Source organism: Colias croceus, chromosome 26 (genome assembly GCF_905220415.1).
Source record: "Colias croceus chromosome 26, ilColCroc2.1".
Lineage (NCBI taxonomy): Eukaryota > Metazoa > Arthropoda > Insecta > Lepidoptera > Pieridae > Colias > Colias croceus.
Window position 1 is genome coordinate 1537596 of NC_059562.1, and position 24637 is coordinate 1562232.

The following is a 24637-nucleotide window of genomic DNA, read 5'->3' on the forward strand; positions in this document are numbered from 1 at the left end:
ATTGCGAAATATTTTGAAGAAATTTTAAAACACGATGTTTCCAAATTTCATGGTGGTTTCTATAAGAAGTTACACGTGCCGGAAAAGTTTAGGGTTTTGCGTTACAAAAAGAAAATCAATTGCTGTCTATCTACATTTATCTTCTTCATTGAATTGCTGACCCAGATTAAAGGATGTCACTTTGATAAAACTTCAAGGTTCGCATTTGAATCTTTGCAACCTGTTATCTTAATTCCCAAGCTGTTTATATACATAGACAGTACAATAGTTCTAGACTTGCAAATTTGTAAAAATATCTCGTGGCGTAAGAGTAATTTTGAAATGCACATGCTTAAGAATGATTTGAGCTAAACGAGGCGTAGCTTCTGTTTAAATAGTGGTCTATGATAACCGTATTTAAAGAAGTATGTTTGTTTGTTCATAACTATGTAACTTGAATTCAGGAAATGTTGTAATTTTCATCATAATAATAGGTGTAGCAGTTTAATGGTTAATTACTATAAGAAAAACCGCTGATGCTTCTGGATATAAAATCATGATGCGTGCAATATTTTTTTTGTTTGATCGAGTGTCACACAAAAACTACTTGACTGACTGCCAGATTATTAATACCTATACCTGTACCTTTTAACCTAACAAATATAGGTTCGATGTAGGTATGGCAACAGGGCGGTCTAACTTGGTTGTTTTTATATTCCTTGGTAACAGGAGCAGAGCGGGGGCGGGTTGATAGTTCAATTATACGAGCTTAGTAATAGCAGGTAGCTCTAATCTCATCAATCATGGATTAATTATTTATTTATTAATAGTCACGGCATAATGATGTTGTACTAAAGACTATAGAGTTTAGTCTATATCTATGATGGGCATCGAACGACACGAGGGTCCTTAATCATTCGATCAGATTATTATGAATTTAGTTTATGAGGTTTAGTAGGGACTTGTTTATTTGATGTTAATGCATAGATTTAAATGTTGATGTTATTGGATTTATAAGGTTGTAATAACTCGTTTCCCGACTGTTTGGAAACGTCGGTTAAAACTTTAAAGTTTAAAAATATTGTCACTAAAGGTTTATCGTGGTTTGTCTATGTCAGAAGTTGTTGAAAAAATAGCGTTATATTTCGAAAAAAAAAAAGCTACGGAAGATTGAAAAAAATATTGGAAAAGATTCACTCCGTCGTATCTGTATAGTTTTAATTCTTCGCGCAATAAATAAAGCAAATCTCGCAGCCAAGTAATCCTTGCGACTTGCCAGTATATACGTAGGTAGGTATATCCACGTATAGCTCTACAGATAAGCCTCAGCCTTCATGGTCCAAGCCCGTTATCAAATGGCGACGTCACACGCATCACGGCTACGTGCTCGGCGCGGCTTGTGCAAGACCGTGCTGCCGATACCGAGATGTATTGCAATAATTATCGCTCGTGTGGTCATGCCTTTATGCTCGTATCTTAGCTAATTGTTATGTAATGGCCGGACGTTTATGAATGTGACTATTTGTGTGGATTTTTACTACTTAGCATAGGTAAGAGACTACGGTATGCGAATTGTTAGTTATATGTATATGTAACACTAGCTATCCCGGCAAACGTTGTTCTGCCTTACTCTATGAAAAATAGATGTTGGCCGCTTCTCAGATCTATCCAATATGCCTATGCATACATGAGAATCGATCCAGCCGTTTCGGAGGAATACGGTAACTAACATTGTGACACGAGAATTTTATATACATAGAGAAGAGATTATGTTCAAGCGAGGCTCGAACTCCACACCCCCCAGCGAAACGGACAGGGTCAATAACCACTCCACCAACCGGGTCGACAGATTTAGAAAAAGTCGTTTAATTCTTACTGGTTTATTTGCGTTGATAAATCGATTTTCTATTTTGGTCATCTCTAAATTAAGCAAAATACATTAGTGTTAATGTCACTTTCCAGTAGATACGCTTATTTAAGCTATTTTACATACATACATATCTTAATATATATAAATCTCGTGTCACAATGTTTGTCCTCAATGGTCTCCTAAACCACTTAACCGATTATAATAAAATTCGCACACCATGTGCAGTTCGATCCAACTTGAGAGATAGGATAGGTTTTATCCCGGAAATCCCTCGGGAAAGGGAACTAAGCGGGTTTTTCTTTGAAAACGCGGGCGAAGCCGCGGGCGGAAAGCTAGTTTATTTTAAAAATTAAAAGCGACTGGGGAATTCGCTTTATCTAGTTGTGTATGTTTTTTCTCCCTCACACCGATGGATCGTTAGGTTTACTATTTTTCCTATTTTTGACAATTTCGTATTGTTGTGTCGTTGTGTTCGGACAAAAATGGGTGTCTTTATTCCATTTGAATAACATATACCTACCTATATATTCAGCAACGGCAGCTTTATAGTTAAACATATCAACAACATACAATTTTGTTTCTTAAATTTAGAGATTTTGTTATTGAAGTTGAGAAATCGTAAAATTGTACATTAGTTGTATGGTTACAAATTGAAGATTACGATTTGCGGTTTCGTTTCAGCTACTAAATAGGTTCCTTAGTAACAAGAATTATTTTATGTAAAAGGAAATATGAACTGGAAATCACGCGTTTCTATTGATAAGGGCCAATTACGTAATACATTTCGATTAAGGATTAACAATTATAACAGAATAACTCAATGCAATATTTATGTTATCTATACTTAATATTATAAAGCGGAAGAGTTTGTTTGAACTCGCTAATCTCAGGAACTACTGCAACTGGTCCGATTTGAAAAATTATTTCGGTGTTAGATAGCCCATTTATCGAGGAAGGCTAAAGGCTATATATCATCACGCTAAGATCAACAGGAGCGGACCAATGCGGGTGAAACCGCGGGGAACAGCTAGTAATAGAATAAAAGTTAATATTAAAACATTTGGAATTAGTTGTACATTTAATTAATATAATATAGCATTGATTGCGTGCCGAGTGCCGGCTCTGACTCTCGCTAATAACACAGAAGAATGACTTTTTTGTATGTTTGTTTTAATGGATAAACTCACCAACAAGTATAATAGATTTGAAAATGTGTAAGACACTTAAGTACCTACGCATACATAACTAGTAAAAAAAATATATTTTTTCAATGGGTGACTTCGTGCGGATACGGAGAAAGCGGCTAGTTTAAATGTTTTGACAAAGATATTTTAACGTTTAGAAGTTATGTTAACTTCAACATAATAATTATAATGTCGTAAATTAGACTGTATTTGACACATTACAGCAGCAGCCAGGGTTTTGGGTATTAATAATTAGTGTTATTAAGAGCTAGCGCGCAAGAGCAACTTTTGTCTCCGCAACTATTTTGTTTCTCCCATCAACTCTATGGGCTAGTAAAAAAGTGCGCGCACGTAGCGACGCAACTCCCGGGAGACTTTTTTATTAGCCCATAGAGTTGATGGGAGAGACAAAATAGTTGCGGAGACAAAAGTTGCTCTTGCGCGCTAGCTCTAATGGGAATATAGTATGAAAGTTAGCAACGTCTAAGCGCACAAAGTAAGGTCAGACAGCATAGTTTTTATATAAACGGAGATACAAAGTCTAATAGGTCACGGAGAGCGACAAGAGATTGCAATCAAGGGATTTTCGGCGCGCTCCTACAGCCGACAGCGTCGAGTTAAAAACAATCTACAGCCGGCGCTCGTAATGAATCGATCTCGGATCTTTGAACCGCTCGTCAAAGGCGACTAATGGATGCTATAATTGACACAGAAATCATCCTGGAAAAACTATAATTTCGCAACGAAAACGTGATTCTGTTTGTAATATCTGAGTGGGGTAAATTACGGTGCGACGAGCGTTGCAGATGATAGGGGTTTTATATTATCTAGACGGGTCTAGATGTTTTCTCTTTGTGTAAAGCGGGATTTTGTATTTTTATTTAGTTTAGTTATAATATTATAAGTATTATATGTTTTGTTAGTAATAAAGTTCATCATGTCTATGCTGTGTTTTGATTGTATTGATCTGTTTTTTTATATGTCAGAATAGGGTTCTTTACCTATTTTACACTTGTTGTATTAATTTCTGTAATTTCCCTTTAGAAATCGCAATTGCATAATTATCATGCCAAAAGTCGCTTCATGTTAGCCAAAAAAAGAAATTCACTATATTACCTATACAAAAAAAAAAAAATAACAATTGTCTAAACAAGAGAAAAATTAAAAACATTACCATTATAATGTTGCGTAATTTCATGTCCATAAAGATACGATCTTAGTGACCAAATACTTCATTAGAGAAATATGTTTGTACAATCTCTGTATAACTGGTAATTACGGTTTGGATTTAAATAAATATTCATACATACATTTTACATAATGGCATTTAGTCGAAAACATAATATAACGCTTACTACGATCGAATCAACATTTATGTGTGTTTTGTAAATAAACTATAGATATATTATGTTATGTCACTTGTTGGTTTGAAACTTTATGAATTTGAAATAGTGAACTTAAATTTTAATGCCTAGGCATCATTCGAATGTTTGGTACTGTTAGGTGATGATTTTACAGTGTAATAGGGACAATTAAAACGTTAATACTTCATATTAGTTGAGAAGCAAACATAATGATTTATGTTTTGTAGATGTTGAACGAAGGGAATACACATGTATGTATGTTGCAATTCCTCTGAGCATACGTTTCGTTTGCATATATTCAAAATGTACCGTTCGGGTGTGGCGGCGCGTGGCGAGAGGAAATCCTGATGCGGGGGTGCTCCTTCAATGCTAGCACCAAATAAAGCCCTAAAATGAACGCATTTAAGAACACAATCAAAGGACGTGTAGCGCTGTTAAATAATCTGCGACAGGATTTCCGCGGCCGACACGATTACAGGTCTAGTGATTAACGAAGGCCAATTCCAGTTTTCGATCGTTAATTAGCGCGAGTTTCGATACAAGTGTCAAAATTGAGAATAGGGAGAAAGGCGGCGACCCGTGCTGGTAAGGACACGGTTGAGAGCGCCGAGCGCCGCCGTTCCGCGTGGTGACCACATTTTCAGACGTAGCCGGGATTTTGTGCCGATAGTTTTGGGTGTGTTACGGGCGCTACGCCACCCTCAGCGCCATCTAGACGTGATACATAGCAATTTATATATCTAGATAAAATAGAAGTGGATATAATATTATTATTCGGTGAAAGGTTGCGCCTCGTGGTAAGGTCACGCCTGAGAGCTCAAGAGTACCGTTCCACGTTTTGACCACATTTTCAGAAGTGCTGGGATTTTTGTAAAAATAGTTTTGTGTTAGGTTTTTAGCTAGTTTCAGCGGCATTGTCATTTTTTGTAATGGATGTTTACAGGAATTTTATTATAAGTAGATACAGTACAGAAATCATGTTGTATTCGTAAAATTTGAGACGCTAAGTTAAATTTTTAAACCATTATATCAATACCTACAGTGTTGTGTAATATACAAAGTACGATAACATATATCAATGTACTTACACAATACACATCCTTCATGTATCGGAATGCATATTGCAAAGAAAAATTGTAACATAGATCAGGAAAATAAAGATATTTCATAGTTCGTACTTAGATCATTACCCGTCAAGTAAATTGCTATTTGCTATGTCACACAAATTAAAAAAAAATACAATTACATAACACAACCGAAACCTGGATCTAGAATCATAATATTTTGTAGAATGAAGCAAGTTATCGGGTTATTGCATCATATTAGGTATGTTTAAATGGACCTCAAAATTTTTGCATTTATAAATGTTGTTTTTCCCACGAGAAGCTAAGATTAATAATAATATTATACGAAATAAATCTGATTATTTTGCTTTTATATTTATCATTTTAGTCATTTCATTGATAAGTAAATTACTAATTAGTAATTAGTAATTACTACATGGTTTGATTTTGAATACTAGAAAGCGTCAGCTAGTATACTATTGTTAATACATAGATAGATGCGTATGCGCCCGCGCAATGTTTACGTCGTATGTATTTCTGTACCGGAACCGCGATGCTATCGCTAGCCAAAAATTTTCTGAATAATCGGATCAAGGTGGAATCGTATGAGCGTTAATGCTTTCCACATTATAATCATTTTAGCCTCAATTATCTTGAATGGTTCCGTGTAAAAAGGCTCCGAGAGAGACAGGCACGCGATTAACAGTTTTTCGGGAGCGCGTGCGCACTTTCCAACGTGTGGACGGCGCACGGGTATTTATAGATGCGGATGAATGCACCGCTTTGCTATAGGTAATATTCTACGGTAGAATATGTTTAGATATATATATATATATACTAGCTTACCGCCCGCGGCTTCGCCCGCTTTCTCTTAAACGATTTGAAATTTAAACTATCCTATCTCTCAAGTTGGATCGAACTGCACATGGTGTGCGAATTTCATTATAATCGGTTATGTGGTTTAGGAGTCCATTGAAGACAAACATTGTGACACGAGATTTATATATATTAAGATATATATATAGTATGTGTGAATCCTACTTCCTTCTAATATTATAAATGCGAAAGTTAGTGCAGAGGATGGATGTATGTGTATGTTAGTGTGTATATTTGTTACTCTTTCACGCAAATACTACTGAACCGATTACAATGAAATTTAGCACACATATAGAGGGTAACTTGGATTAACACACTGTATAGTTTTTATCCCGGAAATCCCACGGGAACGGGAACTATGCGGGCGGAAAAAGCTAGTATAAATATAGTTGGTACTTATTGTTGAATGGCAAAAGACGTAATAATGCTCATAAAACGTTAAATCTATTATCGTAATCAATGAATCTTAATTTATGCATAATTATCTAATTCGGGTAGCAATTTAACGTGTCCACTTTTATATCCAAAAATAGACATTTACGGTTCTACTTTTACTATTGATATACATTCTAGACCTACATACTATAGAGCTCGCATCTTAATTCACTTTCTATTTGAAAAAATATACAAAATCTCAATAAGTATACCATGACAAGAACGTGACTGCTATCGGGAACGACGGATTTTCATTTAAACAGCACTGTTGCAATAATTAGTATGCTAATGTTCCCGACCGCCACGCTATCTGCTTAATGTCTTAATCCGAGGTCTTTATAGCTAAAACTTGAGTGTTTCGCGGTTGTTAATAGAATATTATCGGCCCGATTCAATCTGTAGGATGTGGAAATCTTGCATGAGAGAGAAGAGTAGGGATAAATGGCCAAAAACGATCTTGGTAAAGCGTGTTTGGAACAAAGGCAAGAGCCATTTTAAGGGACGGGAGCTACCAACGTTTTAAAAAAAGTCATTTTAGTATAGTTGGGTTTTTTATATGCTGTTTCTCTTGCTATTTCGGTTAGAGTCCGGGCTGTCTGGCTGGCGGTAGTGGTTGCGTTTATTAGTGCGCATCTTATCTGCACAGGAAGATATACTTAACTTTAGTCATTTTTTAACGCGTAATTTTTAATCTTTTGCCTTTAGATAGATCCATCAGACATAATTTTTTTATTGCAAGACGTTTTATTCGTTGTTAAATGGGTGCCAGACGCAATTTTTATTTCAAAATAATTAAAATATCATCGAAATAAGTGAAATACTAAAATTCTCTCTTGTCAACGTTGATACCTCATATACGATTAAAGTTTGTAATATTATGCAAATAATTGCACTTTATACTTACAATGTGATTAGATTTTGGCATAATAACAACAGGATAATACTAAGTTAGGTTTTATGCTAGGAAACGTACTTTTAATTATAATAGACTAGCTTACCGCCCACGGCTTCGCCCGCTTTGTCTAAAACCTAATAAATTATATACTAAAACCTTCCTCTTGAATCACTCTATCTATTAAAAAAAACCACATCAAAATCCGTTGCGTAGTTTTAAAGATTTAAGCATACAAAGGGACATAGGGACAGAGAAAGCGACTTTGTTTTATACTATGTAGTGATTAACATTTTCAATTATCTTTATTAACACAGGCATTAAGTTTATACAGTTTTAAATGAAGACAAGATAGCAATACCGAAATGTGGAAAACAATTAAAAGTGGCTTGTAATTTGCTTTGTCTATGTTGTAATTATTATGTGCAGTAACAATCAGGTTTATTATCAACCAATAAGTCAGCTCGATGACGTAGAAAGTCTAGAATTGGAATTTACACCTGATTCTAGAATTCTTAGGAATGACTACACAATCTTGATACAATCTTTATCTGCCATTGTTTGCGTTACGTTATTCCAGTTTTGATTACTATTATTTTATAGAAGTTCAATTGGTCGAATTTTTGTGTGTGTGTTTCTTTGTTGTGGTGGTGTTGTCCTAAATTGATGATATATTTTAAATATCGAATATTTTAATAAGGCAGGATCATTTATAGTATACTTTCAAAGTTTTCATAGCGCTATAAAACTATCGGTGATAAATAAACTATATAAATGGAGAAAATACTTAGTTTCATGTGCAAAAACAATTATCATATTATACCTATCCATCCATGCAATCTTTCGGATTAGACTGAAAAAGCGCAAAAACTCAGCAGACATACCGAATAAATGCACTGTGTGCCTAGTGCGAGTTTTCATCGAGTACGAAACGTTACTATCGCGTCTGCGTCACAGCGAAATTTGTATGGGGAATCAAAGCTTCCCCATACGTCCGCTAGGGGCGCTGTTCGATTTCCCATACTAATTCGGCTGTGACGCAAACGCGATAGTAACGTTTCGTACTCGATGAAAACTCGCACTAGGCACACTGTACATAAATGTATTGTCTATGCGGCCTATTATAATACCTCTGTTGTTTAGTCGGAGATAGTTTGTCGTCCAATTATTTTGCATTCTGTCTATTATATTGAATATATTACGTTACTTTTCCATGAATCGAAATAAAAACCTCCTATCCTCAGTCTGTATCTTTTCAACGTAATTTTGATGAAACATCTCTAAATTTTCAGTATGGAAATCAAAACGGAAGGCCTCGAGGGTGCCCTGATCCCGAGGCCGGTTAAGGAGAGAAAAAAGCACGACAGATTCAACGGCATGAGCGAGGAGGAGGTATCCAGGCGCACGCTGCCCGACCACCTGGCTGAGAACCTGGACATCATCATTGTGAGTACGATCGAGAGCTCTACTTATGTTTTTTTTAGATAAAGGTAGCGAGGTTGCGCCAATTTACTAGATTGTGTGGTTTGGTTGGAGGTATTTGGAAGAATAATAAAGAAAAAGCGTGGAACTTCGTTGGCAAGATTCAAATATTCCAAAATCGTCGCCTTAATTTAATAGAAGTTCAAACAAATATTCCAAAATCGTCGCCTTAATTTAATAGAAATGATGTGACGGTATTGCCATGACGCGAACTTGAAACGCGCCTAAAGAATAAGCCGGTAGAAGCGACACTAAAAACCCTAAATTCGCAAAGCATGATGTAGCATGTGCAATAGCAGTGTGCATTTTTGGTATGTTGTTTGGATCAGTTAGAGTGATGTAAATCTCAATTTGCAACTTCGAAAAAGTTGTGCTCGCTGCGCACCACGTGATAAACTGCGAAAATTTTGGACTTTTTTCACTTTTTGCTCTAAAAGTCATAGACTATGTGTATCCGGCAAGTAACATTCACTACATAAATAAATCTAACTAAATTTGCAACAATTAAGCCTAACCGCAGCTCTCTTAACCTTATAAAAACTAAGCTGTGGCCTTTCAAAGATGGTCCGTTTTTCCCGAAAATTTGAAATTGTTCAATTCATATTAAATACAGTTACTGTGTTTATAAAAAGTATTAATAGAAGCAAACACGGCAAAAAATTGGCGCAATCTCTAAAAATAAAAGTAACATTCGATATTATAGGTTTGCCTGGATCTATCTATACTTCATAGTCTACTTTTGAAATGATCTTCATACAGATTGATGAACCGATTTTAGTGGGAATGTTACTGAGAAAAAATCTGATGCAGCATCTGTAACTAGGCTATTTTTTTTTCACTTGTATAATAATACAAAGCTAGGCTAAGATTAATAATAAAGAAAAATACATAATTCAGTACGATTGCTCGTAATATACTTTAGGTCGATATCAAAGTTTTTAGTCACCAAAATAACGTTATAAAACTTTAAGGGGCTCCAAAAGTTCAGATTCATTTACTTTCATGAAATACTTTTACTACAAATATGTTTACATTTTGAATAAACAAGACGAACGTTAAATGAGATTTTTTTTTCGATTAATATTTCCTGTATGGAAGGGAGCATAAATATTTATTACTAGCTTACCGCCCGCGGCTTCGCCCGCTTTGTTTAAAACCTAATAAATTATATACTAAAACCTTCCTCTTGAATCACTCTATCTAAAAAAAAAACGCATCAAAATCCGTTGCGTAGTTTTAAAGATTTAAGTATACAAAGTGACATAGGGACAGAGAAAGTGACTTTGTTTTATACTATGTAGTGATGCCCATGTTTTGATTTCCCGATAAAAATGTGTCTTTTTATTTTTAGGATAGATAAGGTAAACGCAATCATAAAAGATTGGTTGTATAGGAAAATACAGATAATCTTATATAAGACACTAACCTCAGACGGCGGCTTTACTCGCTTGGTAACTGGATAAAAATAGTCTATCCAGATTTTACATTGTCAAATTTATTAAAATTTTAAACTTGCATATGATAATGTATTATTACAATAACAAGCTTATGAGTTGTTCTTGTGACTATCGAAATATAATGAGTTTTGAATGCAATCGAAGCAGCTGCAGCGGGCAAAAGCTAGGTTAACATAAAATCCGAATAATAAAAAAGGAAAAGACGGACTTATATATATTTACATTTAAATATTTGCACACCCAGATAGTGGGTAGAATGCATAGAAATATAAATAACATAGTACGTCTCGAAAGCAACTGAACATTGACGAACGCACTGGTGGCTTGGAAGTCACCTGATTGGCGACAAGGTCACGCGCGCTTACGACTTCAAGTGTCTTGGTATTTAGATTTCTATGGTAGAATGTATTAGCGCTATAATAATAACACCTATTTTTGTAACTACATTCTTGAAAATAAATGTAATTTGAATTTGAATTTATACTACATAATATTTCTGATATAGTATACGTATATAGTTTATCTATTCATTGTTTATAGTTTTCCAGTTAAATAATGCATTTTCCACAAATTTTCAGATCGGCATCAATCCCGGGCTATTCGCAGCGTACAAGGGCCACCATTACGCGGGTCCCGGGAACCACTTTTGGAAGTGTTTGTACCTCTCCGGCTTGACCAGGGAGCAGATGAGCGCGGATGAGGATTATAAGGTGAATTTTCTGAAATGCAAATTGTTATATCTATACTTTTTACTATGTGAAATAGAATTTATAAGCACATCATTAAAAGATATATAAGCACATCAATAAAATGCCTCATGATAATGTATCAAAATATATCTATTTTAAAATGAATCATGACATAAAAAAGTGGAATTAATTTCAGGAATTGCTACTTCGATTTGAAGAATTGTATCGTTGTTTTTTTACTAATATATTTATTGAGAAAGGCATTGCCATATATGTAAGGTTGTGACGTCATCCATGCTTATACATGCACGATATACATAGATACATATTCTTTATAATTTTAGAAACTCATAATAAAATTTATCTTTCCACCGTTTAATAAATAACCATATACCCTAAATTCCAGCTATTAAACTTCGGCATCGGTTTCACGAACATGGTGGCGCGACCCACGAAGGGCTCGGCGGACCTCACGCGGCGCGAGATCAAGGAGGGCTCGGCGATACTGCTGGAGAAGCTGCAGACCTTTCGGCCGAAGGTCGCCGTGTTCAACGGGAAGCTCATATACGAAGTGTTCTCCGGGAAAAAGGACTTTTGTTTTGGAAAACAGCCGGACACTATAGCTGGAACTAATACGGTGAGCGGTTTGGTTAAAATATAGACTTCAAATTCTTGTCACAGTGTAAAGAATTAAGAAAGTATTTATAAAATGTACCTTTTAATTAAGCGTCATAGTTCTAATTAGAAATAACTTATATCTGTATACACATTAGAGCTTTTTTAAAGATCTACAACTGTGAGGGATTAAAAATAAGTTTGTTTGTTGTTTTTAAAATCTTTTATTGTCATTACAAACATAAATGCTGCTTAGTTCATAAGCCGTACTATGCTGTAACAGACACTTGCCGCATTCACATACAGCAAACAAGCTAAATTTAACAACGTAAAATTTAAAGTCCCGGAGATAAATGAACTTCTGACATTAAAATACACGAAATAAATAACTAAACTTCGAATTCATAAATTTCCAGTACATGTGGGTGATGCCGTCATCATCAGCGCGCTGTGCACAACTACCACGCGCGGCAGACAAAGTTCCGTTTTATGCAGCGCTGAAGAAATTCCGCGATTACCTTAACGGTCTAGTGGCACATGTCGATGAAGCGGAGCTGGTGTTCCCGGACAACACGAGCCGTCGGCCCCAGGAGGAGATGGAGATACGCAGGTGGGGGATTTTGTGGTGTGGGAGGATAGAGGATAGGTGGAAAAAGTTAGGTCATTAGCTTACGTTTTCTTTTGTATGTAAAGAAATTGGGATAAGGGTATATAACACGAGTCGCCGGCCCCAGGAGGAGATGGAGATACGCAGGTGGGGGATTTTATGGTGTGGGAGGATAGAGGATAGGTAGAAAAAATTAGGTTATTAGCTTACGTTTTCATTTGTATGTAAAGAAATTGGGATAAGGGTATATAACACGAGTCGCCGGCCCCAGGAGGAGATGGAGATACGCAGGTGGGGGATTTTATGGTGTGGCAGGATATAGGATAGGTGGAAAAAGTTGGGAGGGGAGAAAAGTTTAGGTTTTGTCATGAAAAGTTGGGACAGGTAGAAAATTTTAGGTATATTATAGACTAGCTGTTCCCCGCGGTTTCACCCGCATTGCTCCGCTCCTGTTGGTCTTAGCGTGATGATATATAGCCTATATAGCCTTCCTCGATAAATGGGCTATCTAACACCGAAAGAATTTTTGAAATCGGACCAGTAGTTCCCGAGATTAGCGCGTTCAAACAAACAAACAAACTCTTCAGCTTTATAATATTAGTATAGATTGTATTGGTCGATTGGTTGCGCTGTGAGGGTGATGATGGATGGTAATTTGAAAAGCTGTGGGAAAGTGGGAAAACTGATTTTGATTGTGAGAAAGAATAAATTGTAATTATTCAAGTTATTATTTTTGGCAATAAATATTCTTAGTCTTTAGTTTTCTTTCTCTTCTTTTGGTGTGCTTTGGTGGTCAGTTCTGTGGACAAATATGTAAAATGAAATCCCTTATATGTTTAATGTGTTTTGCTGTGGTGATGGATCTTATTTTCATAGAAAATTTAGGGTATATGGATTTCTTTTATTATGTGGTAGTTAGTGGATGTTAGATAATGTTAAAGATTTTGAAACTTAGGAGTCATACTGATTGTGTTTCTTTTATGAATTATGATGTATGAAACTTGTGGGCATCGATTTTTATAAGAATATTTTAATTTGCTACTTATTAGTAATAACAATATAAAATTCGACAGTCGAAAAGCACTTAAAGTCGTAAGTTTTAAAAACAAGTAAAGTTCTGATTCTTCAACTTATTTATGTATTATGTTCATCGAAATACAAGTGTTTTAATATGTTTCACTGATTTTTAAATTGTTTTAAATATTTGAAATTCACCATGTTCACCTGAATTTTCTACAGAACCAGAATCTGAACTGGGACTGCAATTTTAACCTTTTTTTGGTACAGGTAACATGTTTTAGTGACATTTTCTCATAGTTTAAGTTAAGTTATTGTTTAAATTTTAAGATTAATTTTATTTATTAGTATTTTTTTACATGCAATTAAGTATAATATGTAAAATGTATTTTCTCAATTAAATTAGTGTTAATTTACGAATATTATTATTAAGTATATTAAAATAAAACTCTTATCAATTCAACATACCAGCTTCATATCATAAAACATATCATGCATTAAAACCAAAAACATTCACTAACCCAAAACCGCCCGCTATCTAACCCCGCGCTTCTAACCCCGCCCCCAAGCAGTGACCGCAAAGTAAAAAAACCATAAACAATACTGGACAAAAGCACGTCCATCCGCAGGCTGACGATGGAGCCAGAGCCGGGGGACACTATCATACTGGAGGATGGGACAGAAGTTCCGCTGAAGAAGAAAAGAGGTCGACCCAAGAAGATAAAGTTGGAGAATGGGGAAACAGCTCCTCCTACTCCTAGAGCGCCCCGACCTCCGCGCCCGCCGCCCAGCATGGACCCGAATGGGGAACAACCACCGAAGAAGAAGAGGGGCAGGCCGAAGAAGATACGCCCGGAGGAGCAGCAGTTTCTGCTGCAGCAACAGCAGCAACAACAGCAGCAGCAGCAACAGGTGTGTGATAAATCTTTTATAAAATAGTACAATGCCGAACGCTATCAGAACCAGATAAGTCAATACTTATCTGGTATACTTATATGCTAATGCAAAAGTCAAGAAGTTTAATAATAATATAACTTATTGAAAATAGAAAATTATTTCAGAATTTTATCTTAATTCACTTATTAAAAATACGCTGTCTTTACACAAAAAACTTAACTTTAAGCGGGCTTCTCTTTAAATCTGGTTTTGTCGTATCTCACATACACAACTATTAAAGTGACAGATCCCTGGTTTAAAGTTAGACTGTGTTTAAATTGTTTTGTGGTAAGACCAACGGTAATTATACAATGCGTATTTTTGCTCTAAACTTATAATAATATTTTCAGACGAATTCCATGCTCCAGCCGCAGCTATCCTCGATGTCGTCTCTGCCCCACGAGCAGCCGTTCATGGCGCACGGTGGTGGGGACTTCCCCACGCAGATGCCGTCCCCACTGCAGCAGGGCATGCTGTACCATCAGCAGCATCAGCATCAGCAGCAGATGGCGGAGGGCTCCCCGTACTACCAACCGAACAATGGTAAATATGGACATCATTGTTTTAGAGGTAGTTTTTTTTTCAGTTGCGAATATTCTGCAGATGTATCATGTTTTTTTTTTCGAAGAACTGTGTGATGATCCCGGATAGTCTATTTCGTAATTTTAACACTTACTTCAGTATTACTTTTGAATGGTTAAAATACACAATTTATTTAACACTTTTTTGCCCAAGAAACAAAATATACATAAAGGTTACAATAATAAGTTTAAAAAAGCACAAAGGGCGACCTTATCACTATGCAATGATCTCTGCCAGGTTACGACGGGGAGAAAGGCAAAGAAGCGCAATATGTTGTAAAACAAAATAAAAATATATTACTTACCAATTTGGAAAAAAGCGAGAAACTTATTAAGCACAAAACCTTTGAAACACACACGTATAACCATGTATATGTATTTTTGTGTTAATTGTGATATTGTGAATCAAATATATATTCTTTCTTTCCAAATGTTAAGACCTTCAATCCCCGTTAACATGGTTAACGTAATTCCAGGCGGCATGGAGTCGCCGCTGGACGTGTCGGGGCTAGGGCTGCGCGCGGGCTACGGGTCGCCGCGCGGCGTGTACGCGTCGCCGCGCTCGCAGCCCTACTCGCCCACGCCGCAGCGCCCCGCCGCCACGCCGCAGCCGCAGCCGCAGCACCAGGTCCTTTGTTGTTTCTTTATTTCTAGTAACCGTTTGCTGAAATATTTTTATCATATTTCATAATATGTACGGAAACAAATGCGGATATTTGTTATCACAAAATTTGTCTAAATCGGTGTAATGGTTCATAATTTAGCTATCAAAGTGTAACAGCCAGACGAATTTATAAATCAGTGTGGATAACTAAGTTACACTTCGACACTTCTATCAACCAATAAAAAATAATAATCCCGGGGGAGGCCCCTGTCTTCATCTCCGGCTTGCCTTCACCGGCCGGTCGGAGTGAAGCCTGATGAGGACAGGACCCCCACCTCTGGCTTGCCTTAACCGGCCGGCCAGAGTGGAGTCGCGAGAGCTTTTAGCTCGAAGGGTGGATGCGAAGTGTAAGTGGCGAGTGGGCACGTGATGCTGGACCCTCAGGGAGCGCGTGATCGGAGTTTAAAGTCCAGGGACGCCTCTCCACCCTTAGCTGCTCACAATATGTTGCCCCCTTGTCACACTATTGCAGCGACTTATTTCGGGGGCCCATACAGTGAGAGGGCGAGTCACCACCTGCCAACATATTTTTTACTTTCTTTTAGTAGAAAGGCAGGTGCCATAGTTTCCCATAGTCCCCAGTACCAGCCCATTTAGCATCCCAATCCATAGCCCAATTATTAAATTACCATACCCTGCAATAGTCCTACATCGGCCGCGGACTGCCTAGGGCTGTATCTCTATAGTGCAGTCATGGGCAGGCTGCGGCTGGTGTCCCACAACACATTAAAAGTCTCGAAAGGGCCTCTGCGTGTTGGATCCGTGTCCCCACGTAAGCCTTCCAAAGATCCGGGTACCGTCCTTCAGGTGGTACCCGAGTATTATGGAGAAGAGAAACATAATAATAATAAACACGAGAAAAAATAAAACAAAAAATTGTTTACGAATTTAATTCGTCTGCGCTTCGTTTATACTTACCACTCTTTTAAAATGATTACCATTTAACTAAGAATTCATATTTCTTTGATGTAACTGCTACATTTATCATGTATATTATGTTTATTTTGCATAATATGTTGCTACTTGCTAGCATAATGCACTTGTAAAGTTATTTACAATCATGTGTCTTGTATGTGCAGTTCCCATCAAGCCCCGCGGCGTTCTCGGCCCCGTCCCCGCCGCGCAACTCGTTCGGGTCGCCGGGCGTGGGCGTGGGCGTGCGCGTGGGCGGCGCGTTCGCGGCCCGCTCGCCTCTATACGCCAGCTCGCCCAGCTACCGCCAGCAGCCGAGCCCGGCGCCGCAGCAGCAGCCGCGGTTCGCGCACGACCAGATGCAGTACGGAAGGGAGGGGGCGTCGCAGGTACGGGACTTAGATTTAACAGATATTTTAATAACTCAGCCCCCGGAATCACAGACACAATAGAAAATCTATTGTGTCGTGGCCCGATCGGTTAAGGACCAATGGGTTAAGGAGTTTTCATGTACAGAGATTTGGAAAATTTTTCACGTGCTTTCCTCTTTTCGGGAACGCTTTTTTTCAAAAAAAAAAGAATCAAAATTGTATGCATTATTGTCATTTCGGGTAACGCTTTTTTCGACATAACCAATTATTTTGTGAAATTATAAAATTTGAACATTGCCAGTTCGGGTATTAATTGAAAATAAGTTAACACGACACGACACAATGCAACACGACACATCGCAACACGACACAACACAACACAAGACAACAGATAATTGTTACAAATTTGGAATTAGTGTGCAAGATTTTGATGTAAATTGTTTTATCAGCACAACTATAACACAGTCAGTTGAGAATTTTTTTTTTGGTTCATGTTTGTGTTACAATCCTTTTAGTTTCTCCTGTTTGTTTAACATTCTTTCTCTTAGAACGCTTAGAATACATAATATGAATAAACTGACATAGAATTGGTGTATGCGAACGAATTAGCATTTAAAGCCGTTCCGCGTTTGTTGACTTCAAACGGAACGTATTTTTACGCGTAGGTATGATATTTCTATCTCAGTTTCTATAATCGCCTCCGAAATTCGAAAGCTTGTTGAAATAATAAAAAATAAAAGTTGTTATTTTTGAAGTTATACTTCTTTTGGCGCGATGGAGAAAAATGATGAGAGTAAATTTTTACGATGCGCGCGCACTCCGCACACCTAAATTTAACAGCATGAAGTTAGTTCTACGTGGTAGGAAAATTGATAACTATGTTCAAGTTGTATATTCTTGTATTTTTTCCATACACCAAAAAAGTATAACTTCTAACGCGTGTACATAAGTACACACACTCTTTTTTTTCAATATGCAGTATATTTTAAAGCATTGTTTATGTGTGTGTGTCCAGTCTACGGGCACGCCGTACTCGCAGTCGCCGGTGCCGTCTGTGGGCGTGGGGCTGGGCGGCAGCACGCCGTTCCCCGCCGCGTCGCCCGCGGGCGGCGCCGGCGCGCTGCACTCGTACACGCCCTCGCCCGCGCACACGCCCTACAGCCACCACTCGTCGCCCGCGCCTGCGCCCCTCACGCCTACGTACACGGAGTCCCACCACTACGCGCAGGTGATTGTCGCCCCTAGTGTCATAGCAATAAGGTGCACAGTCGAGTGACAGCGCACACTCCCTACAGCCACCACGGAGTAGTATCACTTCGCGCAGGTGATTGTGAACTCTAATGCTATAGCAATAAGGTGTAGATTGAAATGAGAATGCAATTTTTAACCAGTGCTGGTACCGTTCACGCCGAAGGTCTACTTTCTAATGATTGTACAATCGTTTGCCCATGCTGATCCCGCTCACGCCGAAACGGAGTAGGATCACTTCGCGCAGGTGATTGTGTGCTCTACTGCCATAGCAATAAGATCTACATTCAAATGATAGTACAATTTTTTGCCGTGCCGTGCTCGTGCCACTCAAGCCGACACGGAGTAGCACCACTACACACAGGTGATTGTGAGCTCTACTGCCATAGCAATAACGTCTACATTCAAATGATTGTACAATTGTTTGCCGTGCCGGGCCGAAACGGACTCGCACCACTACGCGCAGGTGATTGTGAACTCTAATGCTATAGCAATAAGGTCTACTTTCAAATGATTGTACAATCGTTTGCCCATGCTGTCGCCGCTCACAACGAAACGGAGTAGTATCACTTCGCGCAGGTGATTGTGAACTCTAATGCTATAGCAATAAGGTCTACTTTCAAATGATTGTACAATTGTTTGCCCATGCTGATCCCGCTCACGCCGAAACGGAGTAGCATTACTTTGCGCAGGTGATTGTGAGCTGTGACTGTTATAATGATAAATTACTGAGTTCCTATCCATCTGATTCCATTATCAAATCAGCTCTATGTCGTGATAATTTTTCATTTATATACGTATATAAATTTCAGCTCAATCGGTAACTGTGAAGTTACTTGCTAGATTTCAATTAAGTCATCGACATCAAACAAAAATGCTCATAAAATAAAAACTATTGGGCCTATCCGAATCAAATTCTTATGGGACCAATTCGAAACTATTCCGCATCAATCAAAGAATCAATCCTCTGCGTAATCAGTGTACATACATGAAAAAATATGCCGAATTGATAACCCCCTCCTTTTTTTGAGTCGGTTAAAAATAAGATAAATTAATTTTTTTGTATTATAATAATTTATGTTTTATCGCTCAGGGTGGGGGCTCCAACGGCGCCGGCAGCAGCTACGGCGGCGAGTTATCCCACGAGATTGGTGCAGCGATCTCCTCGCCCGGGGTGTCTCCCGGTATAGCCACGCTGGACTTTGAGCCGCCCCGGGACGACGCCAGCCCCATGGGCAGCACGGACATGCATCCCGGGAGCAATAGCAACTCGTCGCTGTCGGATTATAATAAGGTGCCTGGGCAATTAGTTAAAACTCAAAAAAATTAAATATTTTCTAGAAATACATGGTAAAACTATATTTATATTGTATTACTAGCTAACATACATAGGTACATGTATTGATGCGTGCATTCGTTCATTTGTAAATGCGTATATTTGTATATTGTACATGCGCACTTCTTTCACCCTAAAAAACAAAACATACAACCAACCACACTGAAACTACCTAGCAGTATTTAAACTTACATTTTTTTACTAATTTAAACACACACTAACTTTGCCAAAGAAATGTAAATAGCATACATAAAAGCATAACACAATCGGTTAGTTATATTAATGCTTGGCTAGAACAAAATCAATTATTTAGGTTTAACACGCTATAATCTAATAGGCCAAAAATAATAATTTAGTATTTAGGGTATTTAGAACGAAATAATACCTAATTGTCACGCACGCACTTAACTAATCTAATTAATTTATTTCAATTATGTGCTACTTTCGTGCGTGCTAATTAGATTACAGTTCAAATTATAAAAATGGTAAAAGAAAAATAATTTACGACAGTAATGACAAAAATTGTTATTCTACATTGATAGAAATTCAAAATTCTAACTCGATATTTATTATCATTTCAACAGCGAATTGTGTTACCTGAAACTTGTTTACTCAACAGTTTAAAGTATATGTGTATGTCATGTCCATGTCGTAGATTTGCTCATTTCATGAAAATATGATTGAGCATTTCATGAAATGGTCGCATTTCATGATGTGGCTAACTTAGTTTGACCAGATCGTTAAAACGTCAATGTTTCATTATGATTGTTATAAGTAAGATTGGGCGTTGAATTATTTATTTATTTTAGAAATTAGAAACCGTTCGGCAGCAACTTGGAGATGTGTTTTTATTTTATGTTTATTTATATTTGTTGTACTCTAATATTTTCAGCAACCGAGCAAGTTAAATTCACTTTCCAGTGAATTAATAAAAAAATCATATATCTTAAATTATTTTAATTAAAAAGTAAGATTACAATATATGTGTTATTATGAGCACGATGCTTCACAATATGTTTTAATTCTAATATAAAATTCATAGGAATAAGATAGCACAGGTTCCCACGAGCGATAGAACAACGTCAGCACTTCACATTACATATCGCCCGTAGCGTAGGGTTGTCCCATAACTAGCGCAATCATCGCGGAGGTGTGTGTTTTCAGTTTGTTTATAATATTCATATATGTATAACGTTTGCAGCAACCGAGCGCTAGCAACGCAGAGGTGTCGCCGGGCGGCGTGGGCGTGGGCCCGGGCTCGGTGGGCGGGGCCTCGTTCGGCGCCGCCCTGTACGAGCGGGACGCGATGCCGTACGCGGACGACAAGCCGCACGACTACCACTATCCGCAGGACCAGGGTACGTTCAAACACATACAGTTATGTTATGAGTAAAAAGGTGTAGGTCGGTTACGAGAGTCGATCTTCAAACACGGACCATCACACACACCATTTAACGACATGATTCAACGTGAACGAAAAAGTAACTTAAAAAAACGTAAAATATTGATTTGCATAAACCATGGTTAGTGTACAAGGTCATAAAAGTTTAAGAAGGCCGTATGTTTTGCTAAAAATGTCATGCAATTTTTTACTAATTAATTCATTCGATCACAATTATTCTTCAATCAATAATGTAAATTGAAACGGTAACGGTATTCAGTTATCATTCAGAACATACGTATTTATGTACGTGTATAATTTTTTAACATGTAAATATTCAATTCAACCTTTAAGAGTCACTTTTTACCGCAGTATGGACCTCTCTACAGAAAAGTAATCAAAATTTTATTACTACATTGCAGGTAACGGCGTGGCTGGCAGCCCGCGGTTAGACCAGCTCCATCAGCATCCCTCCATGTTTCCTAGTAATTTCAATAGGTAAGTTGAAGTGTGAAAAATGTAAATTAATCATAAAAAAAGTGATATAATTTATTGAATCTGTACCTATTGTGTGCAGTTTGAGAAATAATGCAAAAAAAGTTGGTCAATCACTATTTCTTTTGCATTCTGTTGTTTACCAATTTTCTTATTAAAATAAACGATTAAGTTATTTTAATAACTCAGCCCCCGGAATCACAGACACAATAGAAAATCTATTGTGTCGTGGTTCGATCGGGCCGCTCGGGGCTCAATGGGTTAAAGTTGAAATAGAGTATTGAGTACAGTCTTATTATTTTTTAACACACAGATATTTGAAAAAAAAAAAAAAAATTTATTTTTACATTGGAGCATCGGATGTAAATAAATTTATATTGTGCAGATCAACACCCCCGGTGGGTGAAGAAGCAGCATTCTCACCAATGGCGTCAACCGCCTTCCGACCCGCTGAACATCATCATCCGCCTGGTAATATCATTATTTTAATATATTTTTTTTTTTAATTTTGAGATTTTTATTTGTAACTAGATTTCTGCCCGCGGCTTCGCCCGCGTTCGCAAAGGAAAACCCGCATAGTTCCCGTTCCCGTGGGATTTCCGGGATAAAAACTATCCTATATGTTAATCCAAGTTACCCTCTATATGTGTGCTAAATTTCATTGTAATCGGTTCAGTAGATTTTACGTGAAAGAGTAACAAACATCCATACATCCATACATCCATACAAACTTTCGCCTTTATAATATATATTAGATTATTTTCAGTGAAGTTATTGATGATAGGAAACGTGATAATGGTTTTCTAAAATATATTTTTTCCTTTTTGAACTCGCTTATTTCACTGAAATTATATTATGTAAATACTAACATCATATATAACAATTATTTATGGTAAAATTTTTCCTTTGTTATATTTTATTAGTAAATCCATACTAATATTATAAATGCGAAAGTAACTCTGTCTGTTACTCAATCACGCCTAAATTACTGAACGATACGTATGGAGATATTTTGATACCCGAGAAAGGACATAGGCTACTTTTTATCCCGGGAAAATGACGCAATCCCGGAAATCCTACGGGAACGGGAACTATGCGGGTTTTTCTTTGATTGCGCGGGCGGAAACCTAGTTGTATATATTTTTATTTAGTAAATTACGGATAATTATAAAGTTTATTTGAATGTTTGAACAAGCTAACTTCAAAAACTAATGAAATAAATTGTTTTTCTGGATTATTAATTTACCGAATTAACTGATCTACGTATATAATAAAACTATTTATGTCATACAGGTTCACCGAGCGAGTACGGCGGCGACAGCGGCGCCGGCACGCCCAAGCCGAAAGGCCAACAGGACGTGTCGGCTAAGTCCCTCTCCGGCCTTGAGTCCCTCGTGGACCAGATCCCCTCCATCGCGGAGGGGGGCGCGGGCGCGGTGGGGGGAGGGGGAGCGGGGGGCGGCGTGGGGGGAGGGGGAGCGGGGGGTGAGGCGCCCGCGCCCTCCGTGCCCGCGCTGCCGGACTACGCGCCGGCGTTGTACCCCCCCTATCCGGCGTACGGCACGCCCGCGTATGGGAATAATGGGTGAGTTGATTTGGTGATATATTAGAATAGAATAAAAAACACACAATGCACACAAAAACAAAATTTACAGAAACGATATGTAACTTAAAATAAATGTACAATTTGGCGGCCTTATCGCTTAAAAGCGATTTCTTCCAGGCTACCCTGGTATATAGGAAAAATAAATCAGTAAAAAGGTATATTGTTAGCTTTCTTTGTGAAATGACGGCATGTGAAGGAAATACATGAAATTTGAACTTTGCTAGTTCATCTGTTTATAATAAACGGAACATGCAAACTTTACGTATTACGTCGCCTTAGAGATACTGTATCTATGAATGCTGCAATAAATGCCTACCATGCATATATATCGTCGATACTCTCTTACGGAATAATTCTTTGGGGACAGTCTTGCGAGGTGCGTAAAGTGTTTGTGGCACAAAAGAAATGTATCCGGGCCCTGTGCGGATTACATCAAAGGGACAGTTGCAAACCAATGTTCGGTAAATTACGTATCCTTACACTAACCTGCATATATATAAGAGAAGTATGTTTATTTGTTAAATACCACCCAGAATATTTTAAAAAGAAAGGAGAAGTAAATTCGCATATGTTAACGAGGTATCAAAATAAACTGCACTTTCCAACATGTAGAATAAATCAAGCAAAAAATAGTGTGATATTTATGACTATTACAATATATAATAAAATACCGGATAACTTTAAGGATCTCCCAGTAAATATATTTAAGAAGAAACTGACGAAATGGTTAATGGAGAAACAATTTTATGATATTCAAGAACTTATTACATTGCGGAATCTGTGAAGGAATTAGTGACGTTTAACAATAGTGACGCGAAGAATTTGTGTAGTGTTGGTGTAGTGTAATTTAATTAACTTATTTCCATTTAAATATTTGCACACCCAAATAGTGGGTAGAATGTATTAGCGCCTTAATATTGTAACAACACTGTTGAATCACTAGGGGATCACTGAATTAAACACTCACAAAACTTGTAAAAAACCAAACTATATTTCATACACCAGTAAAAATACTTATTAAAAATTAAAAACATTTCTAAAGCGAGAGTTAATACGCGAGTGAATACACCTAGCGTCATCTGTTGGTCGAACATTGCAACTTTAACCTATGATTAAGTAAACATTCCGCCCACCGAGGACTTGTCCTCTTAATAAACATAAATACAATAATACTTATAAGTGAACAAAGTATACAAAAAAAAATGAAGTTACGACCTTTAACACTACTACATAGCAAGCTAACTACATACTCAAAAACAAAATAAGCAATGAAAATATTTTTGTATTGCTGCTACAGGCAAAAAAAATTTACATTTATAAATTCGTAACTCTGTTAACAAGTATGCGTTCAACAATACATTCTCTGTGAACTGATATCTATTACTCTATACAATACCAAAGTAAAAAATAATAAAAAAAAAAACGAAACTAACTTCTCAATAAGTAATGTATAACAAAAAAAAACTTATTAGACCTGCACAGATCTGCCGCCCACCGTGAAATGACTTGGATACAAAAAAAAAATAATCATTTAGGCAATACACAAACTTTACTTAAAGCGCGTTTAAAAAGACCG

The 24637-nt window shown here is 37.4% G+C and overlaps 1 protein-coding gene across 3 annotated transcripts in view; it reads left to right on the forward strand.

Annotated features, from left to right (window-relative positions):
• The window catches only part of LOC123703573 (trithorax group protein osa), a 75560-nt gene that overhangs the window by 38520 nt on the left and 12403 nt on the right, over positions 1-24637 (forward strand). For 2 of the 3 annotated variants that reach the window (XM_045651645.1, XM_045651647.1), the window contains exons 3-16: positions 8957-9110; positions 11182-11313; positions 11699-11929; positions 12324-12517; positions 14146-14443; positions 14818-15010; positions 15525-15676; positions 16792-17013; positions 18011-18223; positions 19337-19537; positions 20781-20937; positions 21383-21458; positions 21841-21926; positions 22749-23040. In XM_045651645.1, coding sequence (XP_045507601.1) covers positions 8957-9110; positions 11182-11313; positions 11699-11929; positions 12324-12517; positions 14146-14443; positions 14818-15010; positions 15525-15676; positions 16792-17013; positions 18011-18223; positions 19337-19537; positions 20781-20937; positions 21383-21458; positions 21841-21926; positions 22749-23040 — 2601 coding nt within the window. The remainder of the gene's footprint in view (positions 1-8956; positions 9111-11181; positions 11314-11698; positions 11930-12323; positions 12518-14145; positions 14444-14817; positions 15011-15524; positions 15677-16791; positions 17014-18010; positions 18224-19336; positions 19538-20780; positions 20938-21382; positions 21459-21840; positions 21927-22748; positions 23041-24637) is intronic. The other variant, XM_045651648.1, reaches the window with a different exon arrangement.